The 26,353-nt window shown below is 42.5% G+C and overlaps 1 protein-coding gene across 9 annotated transcripts in view; it reads left to right on the forward strand.

Moving 5' to 3' along the window:
• ARHGEF3 (Rho guanine nucleotide exchange factor 3) overlaps nucleotides 1-26,353 on the forward strand; it is a 304,214-nt gene that overhangs the window by 246,745 nt on the left and 31,116 nt on the right. For 8 of the 9 annotated variants that reach the window (XM_053219207.1, XM_053219206.1, XM_027039037.2 and 5 more), the window contains one exon: nucleotides 14,394-14,501. In XM_053219207.1, the coding sequence (XP_053075182.1) occupies nucleotides 14,394-14,501 (108 nt within the window). Of the gene's footprint in view, nucleotides 1-11,121; nucleotides 13,511-14,393; nucleotides 14,502-26,353 lie in introns of those variants that run through there. The other variant, XM_015063209.3, reaches the window with a different exon arrangement.

Genomic DNA, 26,353 nt, shown 5'->3' on the forward strand with positions numbered 1-26,353 from the left:
ATGTTTAATGAACAGCTTCAAGTTTTCCATTTCCTGCCTCAGTCTCCATTGTCCTGCCTCTACCATGTTTATTTTGGTCAGGGTTCCCCCAGGGCTTAGGGAGTGAGCAGTGCTGGGGTTAAGAATGCAGATCTTACTGAGGAGCAGCCTTGGGCTCAGTCCTGGCTCTGCCACTGACTGTGTACGCTGGCTGTGTGACTTTAGGAAAGGTTCTTAACCCCTCTGAGCCTCAGTTGCCTGCTTTACAAAATGAGTTTGCTAATAGTCCTAACTTAAGAGAAGTCAAGGAAGCCATGCATAGAAAGCACTTTGTCACAGCCTGGCATGAAGCCACCATCAGTACTGTTGCTGTTACGATATAAGAAGAAGTTGTGTTTTCCGGGAAGCCAGTGTAGGGGGTGGCAGGGAAGCCATTCAAGTCAGATTTGAATTTGAATTTCAGCTCTGCCAATTAATTACTGAGCATGACTTAGGGCAAGTCACTTTACTTCTCTGAACACCTGCTTCCTCTTCTAAAAAAATGAGGTGATGGAGTTGTTGTCTGATACAGATGAGTGTGTGTGTACTGGCACCTGGAACAGAGGGACTCCATGGTTCTTGGTGTCTCCTCCTCCCCACTTAGGGGTTCCCCATTGTCTCCATTTGACAGTCAGAAGAGAGGAGTCACACCTGGGTCAGGTATGGGACGACTTCTCTGTTTCTAGAAAATTGCTAGAATCTGTGTAGGTAGGGAACCTCGCAGGATGCAATTTCCTAACAATTCTGGAGGCTTTGCTGCCCCTGACATCATTCTGTGCAGCCCTGCTTTGTAAATTCAGGAGCAACCCCAGAGCCTGACCCCAAATGGTGGGGCAGGAGGAGCAGGAGCGCCTGGCCAGTGAAGGAGACTTTCCCTCGATCCCTGAGGGTATACTTAGGGAAACTTTTCCAGGGAACTCTTGCCAGGTTAGGCCCCATGTGGTCCTTCCAAAGTAGCCCTCCCATCTCTAGATGGCTTGAGCTGAAAGACTCATGGGAACTTCGCCCCTTTCTACCACAATAAATAACATTTTTCTTTTACCACAAAACTGCCTTTGTCTTCTCTGGAAACTTTTATTTGCATCCCTTACCACTGAATCTCCAGCATTTTTTTACAAAACCAAACAGATCACAGGTTTGTACCTACTTCTTCTCTTTTAAGTCGACTGCCATTGTCTATTCATTTTCTCTCTTGCGACTTTGTGATTGAAATGAGCTTCAAGTGAGGTGGGGAGCTGAGCGGGTCTCCGAGCCTCTGCCTCCTCTGTCCTGTGTGTGACACACTCTTTTTCAAATTTGCAGCCTTCTGAATTTTAATAGGCTGTAGATAATGATACATCTGGTAGCATATTAATTGCTCAGACTTAGAAATAACACGTAATCACTATGTTTCAAGGCTGCAAATGAACAGCACTGAGAGCCAGTGTTTGTTATGAGCTTTGGGGAAAATCCATTGTTTGTGGGCATTTTTAAATTCCTGTCATTAAAAATGTGCAACAGAATGAAGACTGTCTCAAATAAAGTTAATTTTGTGTTCTCTGTGTGTGCTCACATGTGCATGTGTGTGCATGCGTGTGCATGTGTGCATGCACACACACACACAGACACACAAACACACATCTCCCAAGGGATAACATTTTGAAGCTATTCATCTGCCCAGTTGGAGTGTGTGGGGGCAACAGAAAGGCCATATGAATCCATTATAGATCACCTACCTCACAGCTTCCTGAACAGCATGCTCTGTACCTCATTTTTCTACATACCGTTGCTCAGTGGGTGGTAAGATGTCGCTGAAAGCTGAAAACAGGAAAGCTTAAAATTTTTTTATTTTATTCCCAATTCAGTCAGCCCCTTGTGGCTGTGCCACTGGTAGTTTTTTTCCATTTTGAATAATCAGATTTCAGTGTATTCTGTTCTCAGTTGAGAGTAGACTGTTCTAAAACCCCCAAGTGCAACCTTCCCTGGTTCTAACAGGAGGCATGTGCTGCTGAGGGTGAACGTCAACCCAGTGATTTGAAGGGATAAATTGTGCTAGAAGGGACAGCTGGGGGTTACCAGGGAGTGTGGCAAATGTATTCTCTGTTTCTCTCTGGAGGCCACATTTCTGCAAGTCTCGTCTGCTCAGATAACGTTCTTGTCAAAAACAGAAGCTGACTGGGCCCCAAGAGAGGGGGTCCGTGTTCTCATCCTGCACACCCCGTGCCCTTGGTCAGATGTCCCTGTAGGTTTTACCCAGCAGGTATATCCCTGGTCCCAGCCTAGTCTTTAGTCAGATGGCAGACCTGGTTGTCAGCTTTGCTTGCCTGAGATGTACTTGATCATCCCAGATTTGGCTGGAACAATCTATCCTTCCTTTGGGACATCAAGATTAAGATCTGAGCATCCTTTTTTTTTTTATTTCTGTACTTCTTTTTCCATTTCTGGGAAGTAAAGATAGTTCTGAGCTTCAAAGGATAAGAGGTGGATGGGAGGATGTGCCAGTGGGTCTATATGGTTCTTTCTGGAAGCCAAAGGTAACATGTTATCTTGGGAAGAAATTCCACCTTGCTCACCTGACATGGGTTGAATGCTCAGAGTTTCTATCAATGCCTAATCCCACATAGTAGTGGGATCTGGCAAGATTGGAGCACAGCTCTTCTAGCCCGTAATTTAGCAATGTTGGGTAAGAAGGAGGGTTTTGGTGTAGACCTCAAGACCCACCTGGATTCCCTTCCCCAACTCACTCAGGTTCTTATCTTGGGATTTCATGGCTATTTTCCTCTCATCCTACATAGCCTTGGATCTTGCCAAACCACTCCCAGTTTTGCTCTATCCAGCCAGAGCGTGACTAAACAGATGATAAAGCTGCAGGAAGAAAGGGAGGTCAGGAATGTGGAATCAAAATATGTGGTCTCATAGCAGCCTGAGGTGTAGTGGCAGGAACATGTCATTAGTGAGACTGTGGTGTGGCAGGTAACACGGAGCTCCAGCTTCATCCTTGGGAGGCCCAGGGTAAAATCTAGTGCTGCAGGGATGGATGAAGGCAGGAGAGCAGGCTGGGGAAGGGACCACACCTCTCCTTGGGCATCAGAAGTAAGGGCAATAATAATCTGATATTTACAGGGAGCAACTTATGGGGCAGGCTTGTACCAAGCACATTACCTACATGATCTCATATCATCTTCCCAAAAACCCTGTGAGGGGGCAGGAGACTCACCGAATCACCGCCCCCCCACCCCCACCAACTACACAGAGAAGGAGACTAAGCCCGTGGAGGTAACATTGTTGATCTGAGGTAATAGGACATTGTGCTCTGGCCAGAAAGGTTGGCTTATATTATATCCTTAGATCCTTTGCAAAGAATCAACACATTGTTTGGGCCAGAGTGATAAGAACTTTGTGACTTGCTGCAGAGTCTGCAGCTTATTCCTAAACTCTGGGGAAGCCTCTGCAAATATCCTTAAAGTATTCTTGAAGCCTGTACACAGCAGCTCCCAAACCCTGAAGCAGGGTTGAAATCCCAGTGGCATTCTTTTCCACCTCCCCTCTAACTCAGCCCAAGGGGAAGCCAGGGAATCCCTTTCATAGAGATCAACAAACGCAGAATTTGTATCCCACCCAAGGGTTTCCAAGAAGTCAGTAGGAAATGACTGAATGTGAAACCCCAGAATCACAGAGGCCTTCCTCTGGGCCCTGTGGCTGTGATTAGGCCACCACTGCCACTTCCAGGTGCCTTGTTGACATTCTGCAACCAGGGATGTGTGCTTTGACCCCATTTTCTAGACCTATGGATGGGCGGGCATGATGGGCACATCACTTCTGTGGCATTCTTGCCAAAAATGCATAACCTGAATCTAACCATGAGAAAATACCTTCTGGGCCCAAAGCTGGCCTTCCCTTAAGGGCCACAGAGGCGTGACTCTGTGGGCAGCCCTTATCCTTTTTCAGGAGGCCAAACTCTTGAAGTGCTTCAGCCTTGAGCATCTGGCCTGGTCTGCCTCAAGAAAGTAGAAGTTTTGCTTGACGTTCGGAAGGCAGATGTGGAATCAGGGACCGCAGAGAGAGCTAAATATTTGGCTTCCTCTTTCTCTGAAGGTCCATAGTGCCGTGTCTGGGCATGACCAAAATGAGTTTCAGGCGATGGGTTGGCGTTTGCTAAAAGGAACTTAACTGGGGTGTGGGTGTGCATTTCTCCTCTGCCCAAGGTTAATAGTAACATCCTGTGTAAGAGAATTTGAATGTGGTCTTCTACTAAACTCCAATATTTTAGGGCTATTTATTAGATGTGTTTAATCTTGGGCCAATTTAACCAGTAGCAGACTAATAAAATAACAAATTTGGGCTTGCTGCCAGGACAAATGTTGACTTACCCTTATAATGTTGACTGAAACGAATATCTTTGAAAGTAATTGAGGAGTGAAACGTTTGCCAAAAATACAGTGTCTGAAACAGTGGTTCTGTTTTATTTTACTGGCACTGCTAAGAGATTACGTTCGTAACCTAGGCTGCCGCCTGCTTCAGCTCTCAGAGTCCCATATTTTACTGAATTATTGCCCAAGGTTCATTTCTTTTTTTCATCCCATCACCGTCATTCAGCAAAAATGAATTTCCCCGAGGCAGACAAGCAGGGCCAGTTATTCTCCAATGCAGGGGCACAGATTCAATGGTAACCAGAAGAGTAAAGATAATAAGTTGCTTGAGGTCTGCCCTCAGAAACAAAATGGTTTGCCCTGAACATTAGCCCTCTCAGAGTTTGTAGTAAAATTAATTGCTTCTGCTGGCTGAAATCCATCTCCCTCACCCCACACCACCCCTTCCCTTGGTCATTTTAGTTTATGCGCACATTAGGGAACTACAGCATTTTGCCAGCATGTGTTGTAGACTTGAAGGAAGCAGGGAGGCCTGGAGGAAACGAAGCCGGGCTGACCACAGAAGTTATCATAAAGTGTAATTTCTTTCTATGCTCACTTTTTATTTGCTTTTTATGGGAGACTGTGTTTGGGGCAGGGATGGAGCAGGCTTTCAGAGGCTCATGCCAGCATTGTTTCAGCTTAGTCACATGGCCTCCTGATGCCTCCCCTTCATCAAGGCTTCCCAAAAGCAACCACCTCACAGGCAGACTTTGGCCACATGCCGTAGGTGCTAACTGGCGTGGGCAGAGAAGACTTGATGTTCAGAGAATAAATAGAATCTCTCCAAGCTTCGTGTGTTCAGTTTTATGGCCCCGAGAGCTGACGGTTTAATTTGTGGATTTGCATAGACCATCTTGTGACATCTCCGTCATCTGCTGGTTAGCGTTTCCATGAGAGGAGGCTGGAGAAATCGTTGGAATCACAACATAGCAAATCCAATACCCTGTCTGCAGCTTGGCCATGAGACCCAACTAACTCAGAGTGGTCTGGTTTATTTATCCAGACTTTCCTGACTCTTCCTTAGCAAGCAAAAATACAAAAACAGAAATAAAAGTAAGTGAACAAAACCCACACAACTTTTTTTTTTTTTTTTTGAAAGAAATTGAGATGTTTTTCTTAAAGCATCTGATATGGAGAAAGTTGGGCCATTTCATCAAAGAGGAAATCAGATTTCCCTTGGATGCACAGGGCAGGGCAACAAGACTGCAGGAGAGAATAAGCACAAGGGTGTGGCCCCCATCTTTGAGATTAGCTGAGACAAAGTATCCAAGGACCCCTTCAGGGCACTGTTCCTGGTGGTTTGTCAAAGTCCACAAAGTCTGTAGCCCTTTTGTTGAAACCACTGATAAAAATCTCTAAAGGAAAATTGTAGTTCTGAGTGTGAAGACCTTTTGCTCACCTTGTGGGTTAGAAAACCAATAATTTTGAAATGCATTTGGCCTAATCAATGAAGCCAGGTTTCCGTTGGAATTTGGGCCTCATTATTTGCCTTTCAACTTCTGGTAACAGATGACACCAGGTCAATTAGCTCTGTGCCAGGGAAAAGAGCAGAGAAAAAAAAATTAATGGAAATTTTGGAGTTGAAACCATTATTTCATTATTGTCTTTTTCTATTTCAAAAAAAAAAACAACAAAAAAAAAACAAAGATGAAGAGTCAGTTGCAGACTCCAAACAAGCTCCCTTTCATGTTCCTATAGCCCTGCTCAAACAGCTCTATGAAGGCCTCCTCGTTGCTGCCTCCGCGCCCTGCATGGCCCTGTGGTCCACTGTGCCCTGCCTGCTGATCACCTGCCCCTCTCTTTGCCCGCCCCAGCCAACATTGACTCTCTTGGGTACTTTGCCTGGATCAGCCTTCTGGTTCTCCCTGTTGAGCCAGGAAACATCCCCCCCCCCCCCCACCAACCCCACCAGGGGTGACACATGTACACTTCAGTGAGGCCAATTTTGCAAATGCTGGGTAAACAATCACAGAGTTAGATTTAAAAGGATGTGTGTAGTCACAATGTATCTCTTCCAACTTACGTATTAATTACAAAGGGAATAGTAACTTTACTGGGAGAAATCCCACAGACAACACCTGTATTAGTTTCCTAGGGCATCTGCAACAAAGTGCCACTAGCTGGGTGGCTTAGAACAACAAAATTATTTCTCACTGTTCTGGAGACCAGAAGCCTGAAATCAAGGTATTGGCAGGGCCATGCTCCCTCTGAAACCTGCAGGGGAATCCTTTCTTGCCTCTTCCTAGCTTCTGGTATTTGCTGTCAGTCCTTAGTGTGCTTTGGCTTATAGGTACATCACTCTAGTTGCCGCCTCCATCGTTACATTGTCTTCTCCTTTTATGTCTTTAAATTTCCCTTCTAGAAGGACACCAGTGATTGGATTTAGGACATACTCTAATCTAGTATGAAGTCATCCTAACTGATTATATCTGCAAAGTTCCTATTTCCAAATAAGGTCACCTTCACAGGTTTGGGGGTAGAACCTCCACATATTTTTTAGGGGTATACAGTTCAAGCCATGACACCACCTTAGCCAAATGGTCAAGGTTACCATCACCAGCAATAAGATAATGTTACCCTGATATAATGTACCAAAAAGGACACATCACTTCTGATGTGTTCTTGCCAAAAATGCATAATCTTAATTTAATCGTGAGAAAACATCAGACAGATCTAAACTGAGAGATACTTAGCAAAATAATCGACCAGTACTCTTCAAAAGTGTCAATGTCATGAAAGACAGACCAAGGAACTGTCACAGATTAGAGGAAACTGTAGATATATGACAGTGAAGTATAAATGTGAGATTCTGGACTGGATCCTGAAACAGAAAAATGGCATTAGTGGGAAGGCTGATGAAATTCTAGTAAATCCTTTAATAGTTTAGTTAATATTATTGTAACAGTGTTAACATCTTAGATTTGATATATGTGCCATGGTTATGTAAGATGTTAACTTCAGGTAAGGGGGGTATAGAGTACACGGAACATTCTGTACTATTCTTGCAACTCTTCTATAAATCTAAAATTATTTCAAGATCAGTTTCTTTAAAAAAGAGAATACATACACTGGGTGATTAGATAAATTCACCTGTTCTTAGTGGCAAGGGGGAAGGGGAGGAGAAATAATCTAGTAAAAACATACCAATTTGTGAGTTCGATTTTAGGCTGTGTTCATGGAAAGCTTGCTTTTCACAAGGCACTGTGCTTTGCACTCATTATCATTGTCTTTTGGAATAGTGTAGCTATTGGAATATTGTAGCTTTTTGGAATAGTGTAGCTGAGGTGTGTGGTCTGAGATAGGATCCACATCTTGCCTCTGCCACCTGAGATAGGTGACTTGTGTAAGTACTTATGCTCATGGAACCTCAGCTTACTCATCTATAAAATGAGAATAATGATATTAGTTCTCTCACTGGATGTTCTGAAGATGCCATGAGCAAATCCATGTAAACCTGACACAGATTATAAGCTCTTACAGAATTAAATGATAGCTCTTACCCACAATTCTCACTACTGCATTATAGGAGAATTCTTTCCTTATTCTTCAGTTGAAGAAACTGTGGGTAGGTAACTTGCTCAAGGTCACGCAGCTAGAATGTATGATAGCCAGACATAGATAGATAGATGGATGGATGGATAGATAGATAGATAGATAGATAGATAGATAGATAGATTTTTTTAATGTGGTTCATTTTCAATCATTTAGTTAGAAAAACATTATCTAGGAGGAGAACCTGCAGGAATATCTTGTCTTTGAGGGACAAGGTACAACGCAGGCTGTCTGGTCCCCCAAAGGGGAGGAGTGGAGCCACCTGAAGGAAAGCTAGGACTTGGAGGGGGCACAGGCAAGAGTAAAAGAATTGGCCAGCAAGTCAGTGAGAAACCCTGAAAGGGTGGGGAGGCCTTGGCAATAGGAGGTGTCAAAATAAGTGAGAACACCATAATATTTGTGGTGGCTTAGAAGTTTTGAAGGGTGAGAATCTTGGGCATAAACCATAAGACAGCATGAGCCAGCCTTTGGTCCTAAGGATGGGGGTGGTAAAGTCAAGCAGTCAGGTAGTCATGAGTTTACATTTATTTGGCTGGAGAGAGGCAGAGTAGGAGGGAGGATCTAAGAAGGATGGGAGGTCTTTGCCTTCTTAGTAGAAGTTGGTGCTGTTGTAGAAATGGAGAGAAAAATATACATTGGGAGGCAGAATTGGGAAAAGGAAAGCATACTCACAGATTAAAATAAATCCAACAGAACAGAGGTCTCCTCTCCCTGGGCAGTCCAACCTTGAATGGCTCCTATTTTCTCTGTATGTTTCTACATCTGATTTGAACTCTACCAGACTGTTTTATGTCATGGAGTCTGGCGATTGGCAGCCTGTTGATAGCTTTCTTAATGAGAGCAAATAAAACACCAGTCAGTAGCATAAAGCAGACTTCAGGGAGTCTGGTGGCTGGGTCGGTGCCTCTCCATCAGTTTGCTCATCTTTAAGTTCGAATGTTTCAAGGTAGCTCTTTCAGCCTTTGATTTCCCAGCTACATGGACCCTTCCCTATTATGGCCTATGTTAGTTGAAAATTACTGAAATTCAGTAGTGGGTTTTTTTTTTCATTTTACCAAGTTTCTTCTAATTATGTTCAATTTTAGATAATGTCTTAGCATCTGACTCTTTCAGTATCCTTTGTCACTAGGCCCTCACTAACGTCTGAAGTACAGATCTTTGGTGGCATCTGTCTGCTCACTGATACATTTGCAAAATGGTTCTCTGTCCATTAAAATAAGCCTTTGTATCATCTAGCATTTTTACTGCGTACCACAGGCAGGACTGCATACTGCATCCCCCGTGCCCAGCCCCCAGCTTTGACGATTACCAACCTGTGATCAGCTTTGTTTCCTACACAACCCCACTCTCTATCCCTGTGTTACTGTGAAGCAGATCCCAGGCATCCTATCATTTTATTTGTCCCTTATTTGTAACCATCAATGGTCAGGGAAAGTTTGTGTCATGTATGGGCTGATTTATTTGGAAAGTTAAGACAATAAAATGTAGTGGGATAGGGTTTACTCACATAAAAGATAAGTCAGATATATCTCGTGCTTACCAGGGGAGGACCCTGCTTAGCTAGCTACAGAAAGAATAAGCAAATCAAGCCTGTGCCCTCTGCAGAGCTTGATGATTATCTAAGTGTGCCTTGGGAGGGTGCTGTACCTGGGAGTCCTTGGGCATGTTACAGTAGAAAAGCTGAGGCTAAGGACCACTGACCCAGGAGCCAGCAGTTGTGTTGAGCAGTGGTCTGAAAACTATGGTCCACAAGCCAAATATAGCCTACTTCCTCTGGTCTTCCTTAGAAAAGAATGACTTCTATTTTTAATGGTTGAAAAAAGCAAAAGAATAATATTTTGTGACATATAAAAACTATATGGAATTCAAATTTTAATCTCTAAATAAAGGTTTAAAGGAACATAGTCACATTCATTTATTTACATACTGTTTAAGACTGATGGCAGAGATGAGTAATCATGACAGAGGCTAGATGCCCACAAAGCCTAAAATATTTACCATCTGGCCCCTTATACCAAGCTGTAAGGCATTGGCTCTGAAGCCAGCCTGCTAGGTTTAAATCCTGGCCACCTTTTTTCAGTGACTTTAAGCACATTGCTCATCTTTTGCCTCATAATAGTAGCTACCTTTCAGGGCTATTAGGAGGAATAAACTAGTAGATATCTATAAAGCATTAAGGGGAGTCCCTGCAATAAATATGAGACTGTTGTTGTTGTTGTTGTTGTTGTTGTTGTTGTTGTTGTTGTTATTTCATAATGCTAGGACTTCTCAATCAGTCTGAAATTATAACTTCCTGATTAACGTAAGGATGATGAAAGCCTCCTGGAGGGGTACTGGGTGGATTAAACATGACCCTTGGGTGTGCAGTTCCCAGCACACCTTCTGTCACACAGATGGAGCCCTGCCTAAGGCTTCCCTGGTATTTTCAAACATTTGAAAGACTTTTCTGAGTCCATTAACTTATGGGCGAAAGCATCTGCTAGCACAGTCGATTCTCATCAGGTGTAGAACAAGCAAGAGCAGTGTTGTCCTGCAGTAGAGTGGTCAGTCCTTTCTCACCCTCTTGGGCTGAGTTTGTGGCTAAGTGAAGGTAGTCTCAGGACAGCTACAAACATGATAAGGAAGACCCTTCTATTGCTCCCCAACCCTACCCTAGCTGCAAAAATGAAGTACAGGGAGAATGAGTGATGGTTTGCTATATGCCATGTCTATTAGAATGGAATAATTTTTGAAGGAATAAAAAGTTGTGCTGGATCATATTGATATGATAGGCACTTTCTTACATGCATATAATCTGCTTTGGTTTTTACCTATTGGGAGATAAGAATGAGGAGACTTCCCTGTCTTCCCTAGGGAAGGAATATGAAAATCTATTTAATAAAATCTCACATTAAAAATGAAATGTCATTGGGTGCTTTATTCCCTTTGTTTGTATTTCAAGCACAAGAGATGTTTTATTTTATTTTTTTTTCAATATATGAAGTTTATTGTCAAATTGGTTTTCATACAACACCCAGTGCTCATCCCAAAAGGTGCCCTCCTCAATACCCATCACCCACCCCCCCCTCCCTCCCACCCCCCATCAACCCTCAGTTTGTTCTCAGTTTTTAAGAGTCTCTGATGCTTTGGCTCCACAAGAGATGTTTTAAATTGCTGTGCTAATTCATTTACGAAAATATGTGATCTCCATGCTTCTTTCTTCATTGTCTCCTTCCCTTCCCACCACCTCTCCCTTCTTTTTTTCCTTTTCCTTGTCCTCTGGAAAGATAAAGAGAGAACATTTGATAAAGGTCAGTATTCATTCATTATGAAAATTCACAGCAAACTTAGCATAGAATGGAACTCTTTCTCCTTGATAAAGGGTATCTCTCTCATGCTGTCAGCAAACACAATTCATAATGATGAAATCTTCATAATAACCACATCAGAATCAAGAATTACCCTAGTGTACCCACTGTCTCAGCTTGTAATCAATAATATACAGGCGGTCCTAGCTGGTGCAATAAGACAAGAAAAACAAACAAACAAAAAAACCCTGTAAGACCTAGAAAAAATGAAGCAAACTTTTTTATTCAGAAAATACTGCCAACACACAATACTCAATGCCTTTTTCTGTTTTTTTTTTTCAACCTTTTTAGTGAGATGCCCTCCTTCTCTGTCTTAAAACTGCATGGTGGGGGTACTGTCCACACTTGAAACAGATATCTTGTTTCTGGGCTTAGCACTGACCTTGCCCAGCTTGGTCTGGCAGCTGAGTTGTCTCTGCAGGTTGTATTCTGTCATCTCTTTGTAAAGCCCGAAAGCATCCTTGGAATTGCATTTGCTGGTTTTCAGTAGAGCTATTTACCTAGAATCTGGAAACATTTTCCCTGAGGGCTCTTTTTAGATAGCAGTAAAATGCAGCTGGAGACATACTGAGTAAATGGAAAAGAAAAATCAAATTAGGCCAAGAATTTTTTTAATCTCCTATTCTCACTGAAGCCCTCAAGGAGAAATCATAATTCATACTTTGCTCATGTGGGTCAGGCATAAAGCCTCCTCAATAGATCCAATAACCTGCAAATGTTCTGGTTTTAAAATTGTACCTGCCTGCTTTGCTACATCAGAGCTCTAAATCAGGCAGCAACAGTTTCTGGTTCAATTGTTCGTTACTCGGGAATGTCAGATTGCCAGAGAGCAGCCTGATATTTACTTCCAAATGGCTAATGCCTTAGGAAAGGAGTTTTAATTACAATCTCATGTAGCAGCGCGGCATACAGCCTGCAGAGTGGCTGGCATTTGCAGTGTGCATGTATCTCCTAACTGCGTAGGAAACGCCCATCGACTGGGTCATATGAAATGGACAGCAAAGTCAGCAAAACCTTAGAAAAGATGATACAGCAAGGGGAACAGAACTGAACCTTCCCCCATCCCACCAAGCGTGCAATGCTCCCTGCCCCTTTTTAAAGCGGGAGAACCCAATTGGCGTTTGCCCTTCAGCTTTCCCATTCTAATACAGAATCTGTGATCCAGCACCTTTAGCCATTAAAAATCTGGCGATGAGTCTCCAGGCTCAGAGGTGCCTGCAGGATCATCTGAGACCAAGTCCTGCTGCCCTGTGAAATCCCTCACCTCCTCGTTTGCTGCAATGCAGTTTGTGCCACCAAAGGTGGTGATACCACAACTCTGGCATTTCCAGCCCGAAGCAGGAGTTTATATAGAGAAATTCAGGGGATGCTCAAGAGGGTGTGTATGTGTGTGTGTGTGTGTGTGTGTGTGTGTGTGTGTGGATTTAGTTTGCTGATGATGCAGCTGTGACGTAAAAAATATTTTAAAAATCCTTCTCTGGGCACAGATGCTCAGAAGCCAGGCCCTGGACAGGAAGCATCCTGAAGGACACTGTCACCTGGAAGCAGAAGGGCTATTGGATCTTTTTCTTCAGCCCTTAAACAATAGTAAACGTGATTCCCTCATATTGAGAGATTCATCCTTTGCATTTTGGAACTGAGCCTTCCCAGTGTTCAGAGAGTTTCCTACTGTCTGTTCAGCTTAGCATGCCGGAAAGCTGGAGAGGTCCCCGGCAGCCCTGATTCATTCTCTGTCTTGGAAAAGTATTTCACTGCTTCGAGAAATAATGCAGTGAATCCTGGCAGCATCGTGGAATTATTTTGCACTTTTTTTTTCTTTGGTCTTTTAATTATTTTTCTACTTAAATGCCGAAAAGGTTGGGTCTATTTCCAAGGGGGCTTCTGATACCTGAGATCAGCAAAGGCACAAAATGACATGAGAGTTTCTCGGCAAAATTCCAAATTCAGGCAAGATTTTTCCAAGCACCTACTATGTTCAAAACACCCTGCAGGGATGCCCTGGAGAATCTGAAGTTCTGGTTTAACCCTCGAAACTTTGAAAGCAATGGCTGAAAAAGAAAGATGAGCATCTTGAGGCTCCCTCTGGAAATGGTTGAGGTTCGCTACAACAATTGGCAAGTTTGGCTTTTTCCATCAAAATTTGGTGTCTTCATGTGCTGTCCGGCATCTACTGCAGGTCAGATGGAGCTTAGGAAGGCAAGGGTAACTGTTCTCTTTGTCTTTGTAAAATGTTTTGTCTGTCATGTCCTTCTTTCTCACAGCTTGTCGTTTTTATGTAATTCTCATCTGCAAAGTCACTGAAATGGGTAGGCTCCCTCTCACCCATCTGCTTGGTTTGGGGTAACTTTGCAGATTTGCAAGTTTTATTTTGCATGTTCTATGTGGAGGTGATTTTCAAAACTTGTGACTATATGAATTATAAAAACCGATGCCCATGGTGCAGTTTTCTCTCTGTACATTTTCTTTTGCTGGTTGTTTTTATAAGTATTCATATGTGCATTTCAAATATACTGTAGGTACAAAGATGCTTTTTAAAAGGCCTAGTAATAGAAGAAATTCCTTAAAAATTTTTTTTTAATTTAGTGAACTAAAAAATCAAACATTCCTTGCGCTTTAGAAAAGCCACTGCATAAAAGAAATTTAGAGAGCGGCTTCAGGCAAGGTAGGAAAAACGTTTTTAAAAAGATGAAACCAGAAGCATCAAAATACAACTGCCTGACAAGGTCATTAGATGGGAAATTTGAGGCAGCTTTTCTCTACAGGAAGCATTGGGGGAAATGATTCTGAGTGGAAGCTTCTGAATTAAAAAGCTGTCAGATACTGGGTGTGAGGAGTAAGGGGCAGACCCTGTCCATTTGCTGTCTGCTCAGAGGCCGCTTTTGTTGATGTCCCCCTGCCATTTCCCCTTTCCTGGCTCCTGAGCCAGGTCACCTCCACACAGCTGGAGAGAGATGGGACACTGTTTACATTCCACAGACTGTGTGCAGCCAGAGTGGATTGGGACAGGAGTGTGTGGTGGAGTTATGTCGTCTGTAATTAACCTTGACATTTTCCTTTCTTTTTTTTTTTTTTTTTAACCCTGTAGGAGCCTAGTAATAAACGGGTCAAACCCCTTTCCAGAGTCACATCGCTAGCAAACCTCATCCCACCCGTGAAGGCCACACCGTTAAAACGCTTCAGCCAAACCCTACAGGTAAGAAGGACATGGTGGGCTTGTGTTTGCAGAAAACCATTTGTGCAGGAGGGGACATTCCTGTCCTACCCAGAACCTCCCCTTAGATCTGAATCAGTGCTTATTTCAACAGAAGGGAGCAAGTAAGGGAACTTAAAAGGAAGAAAGATTTGTTTTCAAATTGTAAACTGGGGTCAGATGGAGTCCTTTGAGGGCTGACTTGAGGAGTCAGGTCTTTCCCCCGAGTCCTGTACCCCATCCATATGCACACTCACAGGTTTTGTCCTAAAATCTCTAAGAAAACTAGACGGGAGCTGGAGGGTAGGAGAGCCTAGTGCTTAGACTATAGCTTGGGGAGAAAAATTCAGCCCACTCCCTGTTTTCTTATGGTGCACAAGCCAAGAATAGTTTTTCCTTTTAAAATGACTGGAGCGAAAGTCAAAAGAGGAATAATATTACATGACACTAGAAAATCATATGAAATTCAAATTCAGTGTCCATAAGTAGATTTATTGGAAAACAGACATGCCTAAATATTTATGTATTGTCTATAGTTGTTTTTGCATTGCAATGGCACAGTCGGGGAGTTGTGGCAGGGACCATATTGCACACAAGGCCCAAAATATTTACCATCTGGCCCCTGTGCAGAAAACGTTTGCTGATTCCATGCTTAGCACAAAGGCCCTGGAGGCTTAGCACAGTACCTCAGTTCTGACCGTGGCTCTGTCACTCAGAGACTTTGTTACCTTGGGCAGGTGACGTAACATCTCTAGATCTTGCTTTTATTCCTAATGGGTAAATTGGAGATGATGCCACCAGCTTCTTTAGAATAGAATCATTGTAAATATTTATAAGATAGTACACTTAAAGTCCTTGGTATTTAGGGACACCTAGGTGGCTCAGTTGGTTAAGCATACAACTTTGGCTCAGGTCATGGTCTCACGGTTTGTGAGCTCAAGCCCTGTGTTGGGTTCTGTGCTGACAGCTCACAGCCTGGAGCCTGCTTCCAATTCTGTTTCCCTCTCTCTCTCTGCCCCTCCCCTGCTCACACACACGCTCTTGCTCTCTCTCTCTCTCTCTCAAAAAGTAAAATAAAAAATAAACATTAAAAAAAATTAAAGCCCCTAGTATTTATAAGACAGTGCATTTAAAGGGCTATTTTGCTAACAAAACTATACTAAGCCCTTTGGTAGCAATCACTAATTTACTAATTACTTGGCTAAGTAGTAGACATTAGCTACTATAATGATTCTTTGGTAAACAAGTGGCTATAGTTGTTCTTAAACTCCCAATAAAGTTTATCTTTTAAGGTGAAAACTGAGATTTTCTAAGGCCTGGGACCAAATCTGATAATCATAAAAATCCTTTTACAGACTGAAACCAACAAAAGTCATGCCATGAAAAGGCTTACCTTGCTTAGCTGAGTAGTCTTGAGTCTGCCATTTCTTACTTGTCCTGAATACTTTTGCTTAGCCATATTTTTATCTTGGCTTTCCAAGTTATTAAGAAAATTGTGGACCAGAACCCAAGGCATATCCTATGTTGTGAAAATCTACGATTCAAGAACTGTTTTAGGTCTCCCTCACCCCTTCCTGCCATTGCTTCTGCACCGTTCAGCCAACATGTCATGATTCTGCATAGCCCAAGCTGTTCTTGCCATTTCCCTGTGGATGCTGTCCTTATTCAGTGCTTATTTCCTGCCCTGTCCATGCCCCTGTTAGCTCTCCTCAGTTTCTCCTGAATGAATGCCTTATCACCTAATTAGCTATAGGTTTGTCTCTGTTTCTCTCGGTGCTTGGGCCTCTGGGCCCTTGGTTATCCCCTGATCCCCTTTGTGGGAGAATAGAGAAGAAAAAAAAAATAAGGTCATCTAGGGGAGCCAGATGAAGGGCTTTGAAGCTAGTGAAGAAAAATGTGTTTACCTTCTCTCCCCCATGACCAGTCCCTGAGCCCTCTGGCCAAGTTCATCACAGGCTTCCCCTGGAAGATTCATCACCGCCCTAGTCCTGCACATCTGGTCTTTCGCTGAGTTCTGCTTTTTGAAAATTCTTTAGTCTGTCTACTGCCATTTCACCCTTTCCTTTCCATCCAAGTGGCTGGGGCTCAAGTTCGCTCTCTAATTATTTCCTCCCTTGATTACGAGACCTCCATGTTGCCAGCCATCTCTTCCCATTGGCCCCCCTTGGACAGTCAAACCTCTTCCCTGGGAAGGTCCTCACTCACTTTGTAAGCATTGAGTGGGCCCTCATCAAGCACAAAGCTCTACATCCTGCCCTCATGTTGCTTACATCCTGGACAGAGTTCCTTCTAGTAGATTTATGGCCATATTTGTCCCTCAAGTTGTGTTTTGTTTGGCTGTGTAGTGTTTACAGCTAACTTATAAGAATCCAAACAATCCATATAAGAATTTGGAGTTCTGGCTTCTTTTAAAGAATTGAAAGGCTTGGCAGTGCTGGTCCTGTGTTGCCACGTGGCAATAATGAGCTAGACCTGGGTAGCTAGCCAACTGTCACCTACAGATGTCCCCACATCTCCCAATTATCCTTCCAACACCAACCCCTTGATTCACTAGCATCACTTTGCCTGGCCTATAGACTCCATGTTTGTGCTCCTATCTAGAATATAGTTTGGTCTATGCCTCCCACCACAGCCCAGGCCTGACTGCATGTTGCTATAAGATCCTCTATTGTCATACCTTCAAAATCTTTCCTTTGGCTTCCTGGGCAACCTTTATTCCTCTTCTCCCACCTCTGTCCTACATGGATACTACACAGGGAACACTTCAGGAAATATCTGATCACCTTGAAAATTTGCATTGACCTAGAGAACTGGGACAGAAAGAAATCAAGCCATGTCTGAAATCCAACACACTGAGGCCAAACAAGGATGAGAAAGCCAGACCTGAGGGAGGAATCTGACATGTGGAAATTGGTTCCTAAAACCTCAAAGAATTTTTTTGGCAAAATAATTTTTTAATTTACTTTTTTCAAATATCATGATAAATAGCTAGCTCCAGGCTCCATTTATGGGACAGAAACAACCTGGCAGAAGCAGAACTGTTATTCACAGTGATTACGCACATGGACACAGAGAGAACTTGAGCATTGTCCTTCTGTTGTGAGTGTGTCCTTGGAGCGGGGAGGGGTCAGTGAATAGAAATATGCCCCTGAGTCTGTGAGCAGAGTTAGACAGCCATGTTTACAAGACGATCTGCAAAGCATAGAGAATGCTGTCTTGCCCCCCACATATCTCCCTGTTGGTCACCTTGGTGCATACAGTACGTGTTTTGCAGAATTATTTCCAGTCCTTGCATCCCAGTAATTGCTCCGTGACTTTACTGCTTCCCTCTCCAGCTAAACTGGGATAGGGTGCTAATGTGGCCTGAAGAGGAAGAGGTGGGGGGGAGGAGGCCCCAAAGGAGTACTCAGTAGGCCAACTTCACATCCTCTTCCATTTTGTGTGCAGGCGTCTTGATGCACATTCTAAAAGGGGAGGAACAGAGAGCAAGGAGAGTGGCATAGGGGCTGCCCCAAACCTCTCAGCATTCATTCCTTACTCACAGGCATGTATTAATGTATTCCTCTTCTCCTTCCAGAAACAACTTGAGACTGTAACTGAGCAGCTTGGTTCTCTGTCACAGTATCCCTTGTCCGTGGCACCTGGCCTCATAGAGACATATATATCCCTTTTAGTGTCCAGTTATGTCTGAGGTTGGGTTCCTTTTATTATAGGAGAAGAGATGACTTAGGGCCGAACACCCAAACACAATCCTTTCATCAATAATGGAACACTTGGCAGTCCTTCCTCTGGCTCCCCGGGAGACCACAGGTTAGCCCAGAAGGATATCAGGACAGCCCGGGGCTGGCACCCTTTTCCAAAAAGGTTAAAACCCCGACCACAAATGTGAGTGGCTCTGGCAGCAACAGTTCGACAAGACACTGCAGGACTTGTTCTCTCTTGCCTCCCCTGTGCCCCAGATGGACTGGGGGCTCGGGCCTCAACACAAAGACAGCGTTTGTGGAGGTTGAAGAGGGACAGCCGTCTGCCTGGCCTTCCGTCTGTGTCTGACTGGGAAGTTACTGCTGCTGATAGACTAGAGCACAGATGTCTGCATCCCTCTTGGCCTAAAAATCTCCTTGCTGGTCTGCTGGGGAAGAACATGCCAGCCCAGCGCTAAAGGGGCCTGCATGCGCCCCTCCTGCTTAGTGAGGACAGTGAGCGCTGCTCAGGCAGGTGGGGGCGGGTGGCTGAGCCGTGCCTGCCCCCGGCTCCACACAGCTGCTAGACGCATTTGAGCTGGGTCCAGTGCGTGTTGTGGAATGCTGTGTTCACAACGCTGTGGTTGAGACCTACGTTCTCTCTGAACATGAGCTTCATTTCTTTTCCATTATAAGAGTATATGCTCATTGTGGAAAAATACAAAAAAGGGGAAAGAGAAAAGATTCCACTCCAAACAGCCCCTGTTAATATTTTAATAATTTCCTTCCAGTGTTATTCTAGGTATATTCACATACCTTACATACCCTGAGCCTCATTTGGTGTTAGTCACAGTGTACCCAGCATTATCTTTGTGTGATCTGTTCACTCTTGGATTGAACTCTTCTGTGGGGGACTGTGCATGGTCGGTTTCTCTAGGGTTTCTATGGGTCTTGGCCTAACATAGTTCCAAGCTATACAGATAGGGGTAGAAAGGTTTCCTCTTCATCATTGTTACAGCCTCTTGGGGGAATTGTACCTTTCATTAAAGTTCAATAACTATCTTGATTTCTTCTAATACTTCTGGTCTTGAGTTATGTCTTTTTTTTTCTTTTTTTGTTTTGTTTTGTTTTTGCATTTTGCCTGCAGAATCTCTTTCTTCCATCTCTTTTATTTGCATCCCCCTCTTTGTCATTTAGCTGGATCAGAATTTTGTTATGGCTTCAGGGAAGTAATATATCACAGTTATGCTTGGAAAATGTGATCTTAATGGTCCAAGTATATATTATTCCAGTGTCTTGATGTGTCTTGTTTTACATAGCCATTCTCCTATTAATGGATATTTAGGCTGTGAATATTTTTAAATTATCAAATAACCTGTAATGAATGTCTTTTGAGGGCTTTTGTCCTATTTCTTTTAAAGTACCTTCTAATTGTGCTTTCTTTTCTGATTATATAACATCTTTTTTAAATTGAAAAATACAGAGAAACACAGAAAAGGGAGTAAAGTTCACTTATAATCCCATCTCCCCATCACTAAAAAAAACTTATATTAACATTTTGGCACACACTCAGACAGTCTTTTACTATATACCTGCACGTGTTTTTTTTAAAAAACAAAATAATAATCATACTGTATATACTATTTTCTAACATGTTTTCGTCTTAACACTATAAAATAACCTTACAGTATGAAAATACACTTTCGTGTCATTAAATATTTTTCAGACTCAATTCTTAATGAATTCATACAGTATTTCATCAAAAAGATATACCAGGTGTTGATTCACTCTTCTGTTGAACATTTAAGTTGTTTCCATTTTTCTACCATCATAGATGGCACTGCTTTAAACATCCGGATCGCAAATCTTATATGTGTCTCTATTTCTTCCTTTCCTTACATAATATTCCCCAAAGTGGAATTCTGGTAAAAAAAAAAAAAAATGTGAAGTCAGGGCATCTGATATCACTGGAGTCAGGCCTCTCTTCCTGATGTATACCTGTCTTGGGTGGAATTACTCCTCTGTGCATCCTGGTTCTAGACTCATAGTCACATTTGTCCCTCTCTTTTGTCAGTTTTTCTATTTTTCTATGACATCTTCACAAGATGGCCCTTCCCAGGAGTCCCATGGCTTTCCATGCAGACCAAGTTTGTCTCTTACTTTCCTTTGTATGCCTAGCACTACACATTACTTAGGGTGTGCTCAGAAATTAGCAGTTACTATTATCACTGCATTTATTACTAGAATAGTTGGCCATTGCTTTTCCTTGGGGCTCTCCAGGAGGTGGCAGTGGGTGCTCATGTAGTAATGTTATATAATAACTGGGCTATTTCACAATAGAATATCAGCCCCTCTCCCACTTCTATCCCCTCAGGGAGGATTGTTGTGGCTTAGGAAGGGTTTTTGGTAACCACATTCCCCGGCCCTTAGATCTGAAAAGTATTTTATTTCACCCAGATGCAGCAGAAAATGGGATATATTAGTGTTCTCCATCATTCATTATCTCTACTGTGTTGTTTATTATGCTCTAGACTTGTTGGGGGAGGTCATCAGTATGCAAAAGGAGACAGGGCTCTTGAGAAGGATAAAATCTACTGGTTACAGTTGCCTAAGATATATCAGCAAGTTATAAAAAAGGAAATTCCAAACCATTGTATCCCAACTAATAACACACACCCACAATAATGTATCGTTAGAAAAAAGCTAGGAACATCATCAAATTCTTATAGTGGTTATCTCTCGGGAACGCAAGTATAAGAGATGTTGACATTTCCTTTGTTTTCTGTCTTATGTTCTCCTTTTTCTCCTATTACATAAGAATTAGAAATCAGTAGAGAATGAATAAGCAGTCTGGGTCTATTGAGTTTTATTTGTTACGTTATGTATCTCTATCATGCATGAATTCTTTAAATAATTGTATATTATCTTTGCAACCAGATAAAAATGGGTAAGATTTTAAAACCTTGTGTGATAAAATATACTAGAGAGAGAACTAGTAATGGACAGTTTGGGAAGAGAGGGGGGCAGGTAAAGGAAGTCTGCCTGGAAAGGGTGTAAGGATTTGTGTTGGGCCTGGAATGACTCAGAGCTGAGAGGGAGAAAGGAAGGAGGGCATTTCAGGTTTGAGGAAGGAGTGGGAGAAGAGTGGTGCCATCTAACTATGAGAAAGAAGTAGAGTACCCCAATACATGTGCTTAATTCCATGTATTCAAAACCATGATTTTCCTCTCCAAAGACCTCAAACTTAGTCTCTTGGTCCAAGGTCATACACTTTCTTTAATTGACAAAAAGTCTTTCGTCCTAAGTTATTTAGCAGATATGGAAACAAGCTTGGGGTGTGTGTGTGTGTGTGTGTGTGGGAGGAAGCAACCAGAAATCACACTGCCTTGCAGTCTGGATGCTAAGAAATGACCGTATTCCACATCAACAGGAGCTCCTTACTTCCTGTTGGTCTTTACTATTCCTGGAGTGATAGTTAGACCACTATCCTAGTTGACTATTGTAATCTAAAGCTTGTCATTTGTTATTTAGCAATAACAACTTCCAGTAGTTGAGTATTTACAATGAGACAGGTTCTGTGCAAAGTACTTTACATTCGTGGCTTCATTTCACCTTTTCCATAATGGTGCAAGGTGGGATTTACCACCACTCATAGGGGAGGAACCTGAAGGTTGAGAAATGTGTTCTTAGTAACACGGCGTGTGAGTGCTGTCTCCGGGATCCTGTACGGTTTTCCCAGTGGCTCTCATGTAGTCAGCTTCGGTAAAAAGTCAGCTTGGTCATAATAAAGCCTGTAGTTTGCCAGGATCTAAAAATAATGGCCAGACTTTTGGTCTGGGGCATCACACCTCAGTGTTGCTACTTACTGTTTGTTTGTCTATGTGGCAGGGAGAGTCATCATTTCCATTTCAGCTTGTGGAATATTGTATCATTAACATTATTGTGCAAAAGCTGTTTTATGGTGTCTAATGAAGAGGTTGAGCTGCTGCCCCAAGTCTCTGGAAGGCTTCGTAATTTTTAGTTTGCACTGTGAAAATTGTACAATATTTTCGCCACACCTGAACCGAATATTTTCTCCAGCTTTTCATTAATTCTACTTAGAATCTCTCTCAGCTACAGAGTGACTTCTTGCACTGAGTCTATGGGGTTCAATATATTTTTTTTATTGTGAGTTGATTGGGTGCCTTCTTATCATGTTTTCAACGTGCATTAATCTGAACCAAATCCAAATATGATTTTATGTTTATAGCATCACTTCGAACTCCGTGTTCATGGTCTTGCACATTTGTTTACTGATTTTGTTTTTTCTTAGTTCATATCTCTTATTGAAAACCTCAAAAATAAATGTAGAGAAGTATGGAGATGAAAATTTAAACAATCCATAGCCCACCATTTAGGGGCAACATCTATTAACATGTTGTTTTTTTAAATAGAGATCTTCCTTTTCTTACTTAACTCTACATGTGAGACTTTCCCATTATCACTAAGCTTTTCTTAAAAGAATGTTTTTAACAAATATATAATATTCCATTTTAAGGTTGCATTGTAATTTATTTAATTATTCCCCATTGATCACTTTAGGCTGATTCCATATCTTTTGCTTTTATAGGCAACACTGTGCTGCTTTTCTCCTCCTATCAGTCATCCTAATGGAGGTCCCCCAAGGAGCCATTTGGTCCAAGTAATTCAAAGATGTGTCTGATGTTTGCTAATGAGTGAAAACACATAAACCAGTACTAATGGTGGCAGTGCAGCCAATGGTATAATAACAGTGATAGATAACATCCATTGCCTACTGCTCACCTACCAGGTGCTTGGCTAAGCCCTTGACGTATTTCATCTTACCTAATCCTCACTGCAACTTTGTGAGGTACTCATTACTATGCCCTTTTACAGATAAGGAAACTGTGATCCAGAGAGATTAACTTTCTCAAGGTCCCTCAGCTCTTAAGTTGACTTGAAGCCATGTCTATTTTACTCCAAAGCCTGTGTTCTTAACATAAAGCCATGTTTTATAGTCAAAAGACTAGACTCTGTTCCCATTCCAACACTTACCTTGGGCCCAGTCACTAAATTCCCTGGTACTCAGATTTCTCATCTATTAAAAAAGGCAAGGGGCGCCTGGGTGGCTTGGTCGGTTAAGCGTCGGACTTCGGCTCAAGTCATGATCTCACGGTCCGTGAGTTCAAGCCCCACATCGGGCTCTGTGCTGACAGCTCAGAGCCTGGAGCCTGTTTCAGATTCTGTGTCTCCCTCTCTCTCTGCCCCTCCCCTGTTCATGCTCTGTCTCTCTCTGTCTCAAAAATAAATAAACGTTAAAAAAAAAAAAGGGCAAAAATGCAAGGATCTGTCCAGTTGCCTCTCCCAAGACTAGCGTGAGGCTCAAAAGTAATGGAAGCCCAGAACTGAGAAGTTTTATTTCTCAATTTAAGTTAATTTCTCTAATAAAGCCTTAAATGAGAGACTCCTCCTGGATGCTCTTCAAGAACATTTTCGGATCCCATCCATAACTACTGTACATTGTAGTAGCAACATACAAACCTGTTTTCCTCTGACAGTCCCACCCTAACCTCCAATGTTTAGTAATAAAAACCATCTGCTACAAAATATCAATGCTAAATACAGAGAATTTCCCTAGCTTGAACTCTCTTTATTGGAGCATGTTATCTTTAGCTATAGAGACCTTCTGTTTTTGGAAAAGGGCGAGGGAGCACCCTGCTGAACAGGCGACAGTAACAAATCAAATCTGTTCCATCATGCCTCACCTGCTGAGTTAACATTTCCTCTGACACATGTAAAGGGTCCCTCTTTTCCCACCTGACAGACAGTCCCCATTGCACCCATAGCATCTTTTCCACATACCCAGCTCAGGCATAAACATGAGCACCCATTTCCTAAATCTGCATTATCTGTGCTTCTAATGGCTATTGTTATTTTAGCTGCCAGTAATTATGAGCTTTAGGTTTTTGACTGGTTTGCTAAGCTGGATTCCCTCGTGGAAATTGTTACTTGTCCTGGAACATTTTTTTTCATTTCCCACTCCCAGAGGAATCTATGTATGTGTTTCTGTTTTTATGCTATCCATCCCAATTCTGGGTCTCCTAGTCACCATGGACTGGTGTTTTTCACTCCCAGGGACATTCAGCAGTGAAGGTGTTTTGATTGTCACAATTGGGGTGAGTGCACTTCTGGCATCTAAGGGTTACAGATAGGATATTGCTAAACATCCTGCAAGATACAGGACAACCCCTCACAACAAAGAATTTTCTGGTCCAAAATGTAACTGGTGGTGAGGTTTACAATCCCTGTCAGTAGCCTGAAAGTCATTTATTTGGGCACATGCACCCCACCACACTCTGAAACTTACCTTAGGGGAAGAGGATAGGATATTGGTTAAAATTGGTGGCAGGGGCATGGGCGGGGACAAGGGGACTCAAATAGACCAGACCTGTATAGTCATTCTGAGTTCACCACTGACCTGGGTATAAATTCTAGAGCATCATTCATTAGCTGTATGACCTTCAGGGAAGTGTTACCCTTTCTGAGCCTCTGGTTTCTTCATCTGTAAAACAGGAGTTGGCGATCCTTACTTGTTGGCTATACAAGGCTCTAAAGCTGCCCTCACTGTGCCCAGCACATACAAACATGCCATTTGTTCAGTAAGCAAAATTGTTGAGATCCTACCATGTGCGTGCCAGTTGCTGAAAAGTCCATCAATGAACAGAATAGATAGATATCCTTGCCTTCAAGGAGATTACCTAAAATGGGAGGAAACAGACATGTCTGAAACAAACCAGGGCACAGCACATGGTGAAAATAGAGAAAAGTAAAGCAGGAGGAGGGGGAAAGGCATTGGAAGGGACATGGCTGTTTTCCTCTTTCAAGAGGCATCCCCTTCTTTGGGACTTTTCTCCTGTGTAGTCACATGTTCCTCCTCCAGCTCCAATCCTCTCCTCTAATTGTGCCCAGCTGTACTGAGGACTGATAGAGGTGCAGGTCATGGTGCGTGGTCTTGACCACCCACCCATGGCTTGGGCCTAGTTGGCTGTGGGCTGGCCAGCTACTGACCACACACCTGACCAGCACTCTTTATTGCTTCTTTGGGATTCTTCTTTTCAACATCCTCCCCCTAAATGGAGTTAAAAATATCAAAATGTTTCTTTTAATCCAGCCTGACTAAAGGTGTGTATCTGAAGTTTGATTGGTCAATGAGTCACTCATTAATTATTCCTAAAAGTGAGTAAATGCATTCCCTCTCCTTAACTAGATTTAAAATCTTAGAAGGCCAGGGCCCATATCATTGAAACCTCCCCACAATGCATGATTTGCATGTAAGTAGCAGGTACACAGCCCTCAAGGTAGAAAGAGCTCAGGTTGTGGACTGAGGTAGATCTGGTTTTGAATCCTGCCTGAACAAGTACCTTAGCCCCTTTGAGCCTCAGTTTCCTCATCAGTAAAACGGGAATAAACCTCCACCTTGTGGGTGGTTGTGAGGATGGGAGAGAATTCATCAGAATTGTTAAACATGGGCAGGCACAGAAAGAGTGATATATGTGAATTTTGCCCAGTCTCTTCCCCCTTTGTTCCTAAGCCCAGCAATCACTGAGAAAACACAAAACAAAGAATTCTTAACAATAGAGCTCAAGTAATACAGCTCACCTCTCTCTTTTCCCCCCAAACTGCAAAGGAAGAAAATCTCCAACTCTCTGGGAAATTTTTCAAGAAATATGTGAAAATGTGCTCAGTCTTACATTCAAAACATGAAACTGAAGTTAAGGTATACAGTTGACCCTTGAACAATGCAGGGGTTAGGGACACCAATATCTCCCACATTCCACAGAGAGTTGAAAATCCATATATAATTTTTGATCCCCTAAAACTTAACTACTTTATAGCCCGCTGTTGACTGGAAGCCTTACCAATGACCTAAAAGCCAATTAGCACATATTTTGTATGTTATATGTATTCTATACTGTATTCTTACAATAAAGTAAGCTAGGAAAGAAAATGTTATTAAAATAATAAGAGAGAAAAAATACATTTACAGTACTGGACTGTATTTATCAAAAAAAATCGTGTAAGTGGACCCTCAAAGTTCAAACCCATGTTGTGTAAGCATCAACTGTGGTTGTTTTCTCTATTAGATTGATAATAATATCCTGTTGATAAGAGTAT

Source organism: Acinonyx jubatus, chromosome A2, assembly GCF_027475565.1.
Source record: "Acinonyx jubatus isolate Ajub_Pintada_27869175 chromosome A2, VMU_Ajub_asm_v1.0, whole genome shotgun sequence".
Classification (NCBI taxonomy): domain Eukaryota; kingdom Metazoa; phylum Chordata; class Mammalia; order Carnivora; family Felidae; genus Acinonyx; species Acinonyx jubatus.